This window comes from Lipotes vexillifer, unplaced genomic scaffold, assembly GCF_000442215.2.
Source record: "Lipotes vexillifer unplaced genomic scaffold, Lipotes_vexillifer_v1.1 scaffold884, whole genome shotgun sequence".
In the NCBI taxonomy this organism is placed as follows: Eukaryota; Metazoa; Chordata; class Mammalia; order Artiodactyla; family Lipotidae; genus Lipotes; species Lipotes vexillifer.
In genome coordinates this window covers 239,783-247,177 of record NW_006789227.1, presented here as the reverse complement: position 1 = coordinate 247,177, position 7,395 = coordinate 239,783, and the positions used below count along the sequence as shown (strand labels likewise).

The 7,395-nt window shown below is 43.5% G+C and overlaps 1 protein-coding gene across 1 annotated transcript in view; it reads left to right on the top strand.

Moving 5' to 3' along the window:
* Positions 1–7,395, top strand: part of ATP2C1 (ATPase secretory pathway Ca2+ transporting 1) — a 121,642-nt gene that overhangs the window by 76,563 nt on the left and 37,684 nt on the right. Inside the window, 2 exon segments of the mRNA XM_007462421.1 lie at positions 801–905; positions 5,817–5,973. Of these exon segments, the coding sequence (XP_007462483.1) occupies positions 801–905; positions 5,817–5,973 (262 nt within the window).

Genomic DNA, 7,395 nt, shown 5'->3' with positions numbered 1-7,395 from the left:
TTCGACTTGGGACTGGGACTTTATAAGGGGAGGAAGGATTCAGTTGGGTGTCGGGGGATAAACTAGGGAAAGAGCAAGAATAAAAGCAGAGAAATAAAAAAGCATGGACTGGATTGTGGCTTATGAATTGGTTAACCCGGATGAAATGAACAGTTTGAGTGGCTCCGAGGGTGGTTAAGTAGGCTGTATGGTGGGTTACTGGAGGATTTTTGAAAGCTAGGAAGGAGAGTCTGAACATGTCTCAGTAGACAGTAAAAAGGAATAAGCCAGGTTTTTGAATAGTTTAAAGAATATTTTTGAATATTTGGTGGGAAATGCAAAGGGTAAGGAAGGAGAAGAGCTACATGCCATTGGTAGTAGTCGGCATGTCAAGGGGTGGGGCAAAAGGGAGTAGCATGGCAGCAGCAGGCAGGGTAAATTCGAATCCCAGAGAAGCGAGGAGTTGAATCTGAAGCTTCTGTTGATTATAAAGTATGTATTGGCTGGGCACCTTTATTTGTTATCCTGCTTCCTTCCAGAGTTAGAGCCAGTTGAGATTTTAATATAGTCAGTGTTGAAGTTTTGCTCTGTATGTAGTTCAATAGCATGCCCTAGACTTTATCAAACACCTAGGCTTTCATGTTGAACATGTGTGCTGCTGTTCAGAGAAATATGGTAGGTATAGATGGAGCACAGCTGTTTGAAAAATAATCCAGGTATCTCTAGCCAGCCTCCCTACAAAGTTATGACCCTTGTTTCTTTGTTAAAGGAAAAAGTAGTCACGTGTTGGTGAGAATTAACTTTCCTTTTGTGCCATATAGATGGGTCTTGATGGACTTCAACAGGATTATATCAGAAAAGCTGAATACCCTTTTAGCTCTGAGCAGAAGTGGATGGCTGTTAAGTGTGTGCACCGAACACAGCAGGTATCCTTCCATTTATAGAAAACTTACTCTGTGTTGTTTAACTAGATTACTGTTTTTCATTTATTATCCATCTTTAGATTTAAGCAGTCATTGAGCATAACACAGACCAGCTCTGAAGTGTGTGTGATTCATAGTACACTCATCCCTGGTTGTTTTCATGTTCTCTTTGAATTTATGCATAGACATGTCAGTTTTGCTGCGTGAGCAAACAGCTCAAATGAGCTGGAGCCTGGTCTCAGTCTCCTGGAGATTGTGACATCAGCCTTTCAACATCTTTTTTGTTCTTGATGACAGGTTTCTGCTGTCTGTTGTCTGTGTTTTTCCACTGAAGAATGTCTTGTCTTCAGGCTGAACAAAAACTACATTGTTTTGTGGAAACATGGTTACCAAATGTGTATAATTCATGTTAGTTGATCCAGCTTACAAACTGACAAAGCGAAATGCACTGATATTTCAAGCTACTACCTTATCTCTGGGTGCTTTAGAAATTTTTACACAGTGCAGTAAGAGTTATGTACAGTAGTTATCTACAGTGTATAATTCTATCACTCATAATTGCTATTACCAGCTTGATGCTTACACTTACTTTGGCCTTAAAAATATATAGCTGTTTTTACATTTTCTTTATTAGGAATTAATAAACGGTTATGTGTTTTTACCTGTGAGCAAACATTAGAAACCAGTTACATCTCTGTAGATGGGAATTAGTGAGAGGATTCCCCCTTGCCCATAATAAGTAGGAAACATTGGTTTTAAATTGCTCAACATTGAACTTGTGCCAGGAACTCTGATGATGAGGGGAAAAAAGATTTCTGTTTAGTCTTTAAAGGAACTTTTATAAACTTCAGGGAAGGGATACAGTTGGAAACAAAACTATAAAAATAAAATGTCTGTTACTTTAAACCTTGTAATGTAAAGCTTTCAAAAATTGCATCAGAGTTAGGTAATTTTTAGCTGATGTCCCTTGTCTATATAGTTACATAGCAAGAATATGTATATGAGTTTATTTGGAAGGTGTATATCTTTAGATTTTATATATGATCACACACTACTTCAAGATAATGTGGCTCATGTAAAGTTCGAAGATTTGACTTCAGCAATTTTGAATCTAACCTCACCAAAGTTGTACATTGACTCTTTTCAGTTGGGGGTAGGGGTAGGGAGTGGCGGGATACAAGTATAGAAAGGGCGTGATTATTCTTTCCATTTGCTGACTTGAAGAGTTTCTCTTAGAAAACAAAATCAACAGATTTAACTAACAAAACCCAAACCCGCTGACCTGACTCAGGATCTAGAAGAGGTCAGCCTGGCACAGATATGAAAAATGTACCAGTTTAAAAACAGCCCCACGGGACTTCCCTGGTGGCACAGTGGTTAAGAATCTGCCTGCTAATGCAGGGGACAGGGGTCTGAGCCCTGGTCCGGGATGATCCCACATGCTGCGGAACAGCTAAGCCTGTGCGCCACAACTGCTGAGCCTGCGTGCTGCAACTGCTGAAGCCCGCGTACCTAGAGCCCTGCTCTGCAACGGGAAGCCACCGCAATGAGAAGCCACACACTGCAAAGAAGAGTAGCCCCTGCTCACTGCAGCTAGAGAAAGCCCACGGGCAGCAACGAAAACCCAATGCAGCCAGAAACAAACAAACAAAACACAGCCACAGGCTCAATTAGTTTGTATTTAGAGGACTTTCATTTGAACATGACAATCTGCATTTATCTCTGCTCTCTCCCTGGAACCTACCAAGATGACAACCAACGAATAAAAGATGAACTAAAAAAGAGGAAGTATGTCCCTGGTGGTGCAGTGGTTGAGAGTCCACCTGCCAATGCAGGGGGCGCGGGTTCGTGCCCCGGTCCAGGAGGATCCCACGTGCCGCGGAGCGGCTGGGCCCGTGAGCCATGGCTGCTGAGCCTGCGCATCCGGAGCCTGTGCTCTGCAACGGGAGAGGCCACAGCAGTGAGAGGCCCGCGTACCAAAAAAAAAAAAAGAGGAAGTATGGGAAAGACTTAGGGGGACAGGTATCTTTGAAGGTGGGGCCTAAGGCATGGAGCTAAAAAGAGGAGAGCAGGTTAAAATTCTAATAAGGAACCAATAGAACTCCCCCACTTACTTTCCTGCTTTCTTGAGGCCAGACCAGAAATGTCATCTTGGGGACAAGAGTGGAAGGCAGAATTAAGGTTTAAGACTAAACACAGCGTGATTAAGGGCAAGCCATTGTCCTAGGTCCTAACTCCACTTTCTCAGAATGCTTGCAGGTAAGTATCTCCATATCCTCATTCTCCAAGTCAGAAGATCGAAGAGTTTTAGAGAAGCTGACTGGTCCCGGGGAGATCCCTACAGTATGGAGTAGTCCTAAATAAGCTCTTTGTTCATTGGTAGAGTTTACCTGCTCCTGGTCTTCGTCTTGTCACTCTACTGTGAGGGCTACCAGTTGATAAACCGTGCAGTGCCCATGGAGTTTCTAGACCTTTATTTGCTTTGGTCTTGAATGTAAATGGACAGACAGGGATTGCGAGATACTTGGGGAAAGCCTTCAGTATGAAAGACACAGACCAAGCCAACAGAGAAAAGGGTCTCAGAGAAACAAAGATAGTGCTGGATGCTGAAGAAAATTTCCAAAGACCGTAAAAACTGACAAGATACTTTAAATAGAATGTTTTTCAAATAAAGTCAAGGAATCTATCAGAAAGTAGAAAAGTCAAAGAGGTGGACAATATAAAAGGTAAGGTGTAAAAATCAGAGATTTGATGTAGGAGATCCAATATCCACCTAGTAGTGGTGACAGAAAATGGGAACATTTTAGCAAATAACATGGGGAAATTTTCTAGAGGAAGAACTTCAGCTTCTAGAATAAAATTGCCCACCAGCTGCTCGGCACAATGTGTATGTTAAAGAGGGGTGGAGGTGAGAGAGTAAACACACCAAGGCCCACGATCAAGTAATTTGAGGGCACTTAGCATTCTCAAAGCTTCTAGAGATTGTGGGGTGGGAGGAAGGGCAAGGGGGAGGAGGTCCTACACCAAAGTTTAGGACTTTCCAAATGCGGCACTGCACACTGGAGGCTGGAAGATGATGGAGGAAAGCCTTCAACTGAGAGGCGATCTCTTCCCAGCTGAGCTTACATATGTGGGGGTAAAATAAAAATGTTTCCAAATAAGCCTCGAAGTGTATAGCCCACACAGCTTTTCTTAGATACTGATGGATGTGTTATTCCAAGGTAAGGGTATAAATCAGGGAACAGGGAGACTTAGAACCTCGTGAGTTCTAACCAGCAGAGGGGTGAAGGGAAGCTCCTGGATGCCAGTCATGCAGCAAGCCTGGAAATGAGCCAGCTCACACTGGAAAAGGAAGGGAGAGCACAGTCTGAGGAGGGAGTTCTCAGTCATAATATGGGAGAGTAATGGCTCACCTACTTATTGGATCATGTGAAAAATACATTGAGAAGGGCTTTATATGACATGGAGGAGCTTGGGAATAATGAGTAACAGGTGTAAAGAAAACTAAGCAAATAAAAAAAGAGACAGTTATTAACTTTATGAAAGATAAAACTTGAACAGGAAGAAATATATTGAGCTTCTGTAGGTCATGGAAACAACATCGTACCTTTCTACTGCCTGTTTCCCCGTAACATCTGGTTACTGCTCACTTGGGGACCACAGAGATGGACGCTCCTCTCAATGTGAGCTCACACTGTCGTACCAAGGCAGAGGAGGACCACGTTATGCACTGGTTCCTAAATTGCCATTTGGAAGTGACACAAGTACTGCTCATGTTTATTGGCCAAAGCAAATCACATCTGACTTCAAAGTGGTAAGAAGTGCAGGGAAATACATTTCTACCGTGTGCCTCCAAGGAGAGCTGGGGCATTTGTGAACTGCTCTGGTGGCCACTTGGCTCAGCAGTGAGGAATTAGAAAGTGAGCAGAATACCGGTGAGTTTTGCTCTGCATGTATTATAACAGTGAGGAGAAGGAATAGATAGTGGGGGTGGCCATATGATCACCTGTCACAGTAGACAGAGTATAAAATTGTTTAGTGAACAAGTAGCAATAAAAACATAATTAAGGGCTTCCCTGATGACGCAGTCGTTAAGAATCCGCCTGCCAATGCAGGGGACATGGGTTCAAGCCCCGGTCCGGGAAGATCCCACATGTCGTGGAGCAGCTAAGCCCGTGTGCCACAACTACTGAGCCTGCTTGCCACAACTACTGAAGCCCGCGCGCCTAGAGCCTGTGCTCCGCAACAAGAGAAGCCACCGCAATGAGAAGCATGCGCACCGCAACGAAGAGTAGCCCCCGCTCGCCGCAACTAGAGAAAGCCCATGCGCAGCAACGAAGACCCAACCCAGCCAAAAAATAAATAATAAATAAATAAATAAATAAATTTATAAAGAAAATTGGTTTGCCTCTGTGGAGTAGGACTGGAGGTGAGGAGGTTTTGGGCAGGGGACTGTGGGTTTTCATTGCAAGTTTTTGTTTATTACTTTACTAGGGTAAAAAATAAAGTCTGATAATACCCATAATTACAAGGTGGTTGTGAGAATTAAATGGGGTCACGTGTATACATATAATAGCAGTAGTAGAAAGCCTAAACCATTGCTTGTGGGCTGACGTTAGATGTTTTTCCCTTTCCTGTTACATTGTGAGCTGAGAGTGCCTAGTGCGGAGCTGAGTGTAGCCTTGCCTTCACTGTGGGGCTGAGGGTGTGGAGTAGATGCTGTGTTCTAAAGAGGATGCAGAAAACTCCCATGTGAGCTTTTAATCTTCAGAGTTCAAGTGCTGTTCAAAGCCTTAGGCTTGAGTAACTTCCCTGGGGATTATGGGAATGCGTGCCACTTGTTTTTGATTCCAATGGCAGATATATACAAATTGAAATTAACTTGAATTTATTTGCTGTGTTTTTTCTTCTTAGGACAGACCAGAGATTTGTTTTATGAAGGGTGCTTATGAACAGGTGATTAAGTATTGTACTACATATCACAGCAAAGGGCAGACCTTGACACTCACCCAGCAGCAGAGAGATCTGTACCAACAAGAGAAGGCCCAGATGGGCTCTGCAGGGCTCAGAGGTAAGGCCATTTCAGCACCGTCCCCTAGGTGAAGAGATAATGCCTTCTTTTGTTTTGTTTTGTTTTGTTTTTGTGTGATATGCGGGCCTCTCACTGTTGTGGCATCTCCCGTTGCGGAGCACAGGCTCCGGACGCGCAGGCTCAGCGGCCATGGCGCACGGGCCCAGCCGCTCCGCGGCATATGGGATCTTCCCGGACCGGGGCATGAACCCCTGTCCCCTGCATCAGCAGGCGGACTCTCAACCTCTGTACCACCAGGGAAGCCCCTAATGCCTTCTTTTAATTGCAGATGAATTCATGCTTCACTTCTGAGGCTCAGCTCTATTCCAGGGTTCGTAGAAGCCTGCCATTTCTGAAGTGTTAGGTTTTAGTTGGCTAATTGTTTCTGTGTTCCCAAAACATAAAAAGTTGGGAACGTAGCAAAATATGAAATCTCTGGTTCTTACAAACCTGCAGTGGTCTCTGAGCAGGTGATAGAAATTTTATTTTAGACAAGTTTATCTTGTGAGAAGGGTGATAGATAGAAGTAAGGTGGTGTTACTCCTTTCTTATGTTATCACTGGCTCTTGTTTGTTAATCTAAAATACTTTCCTAAATATTAAAAGACTTAAGCCTCTAATTCTTTAAACTGAGGTGGTTACTTATTCCTCATCTGCTGACTCCTTCCCTTGCCAGAGAGGAAGAGGTGCCCAGACTCTGCCTTGTGAAATGCTGCTGACTGGACAGTGACAGGGAAAGGGGGTCTGCTGTGCACACACACATCGGCCGCTTCTTCTAGGGACATCGTGTGTATGTAGGGTTGAAGAGCAGGGCTTGGGGCTGTACCTGGTTTTTACCTTCTGGCTTGTGGGTAATACACACACGCGCGCACATGCACACGCACGCACACACACACACACACACACACACACACACACACCCATGCACTTATGTAGTCTTTCTCAAGGAAATTGGAAGAGTTGGCTTCATTAATTTTATTGTTATTTACAAAATGGAAGTCAAGCACCACAGTTCCTGGGAGCAGGAAACAAGTATAATTTACAGGACTTCTGCTCTTATAATAAGATAGGTTTAGAAAGGTATTCTTGTGGCCTCATTTGAGGGCAGTGTTTTGTTATTCTTAGCAGCTCACAGCAAAAGGGTTTTAAAGTTGGCTTGCATTTAGAGAGTCTTAAAGGTCTGGTATGTGCTCCCTGTTTTCCTTAATATTTGTAACAGACGTTTCACACTTTTTTTTTTTTTGACTAATTCTCTTCATCTGAAAGATTGTGGAGCTTTGCGTATGTGTGGTTTGGTGTGGTAACATTGTGAAATAGACAAGACTTGGTGGAAGAGAACATCTTTATTTCACAGGGCTTTGGGAAACATTCTGGGCATTTGTCCCTTGTTTCACATCTTTTCCTCTCTGCTTATGCTCCATTT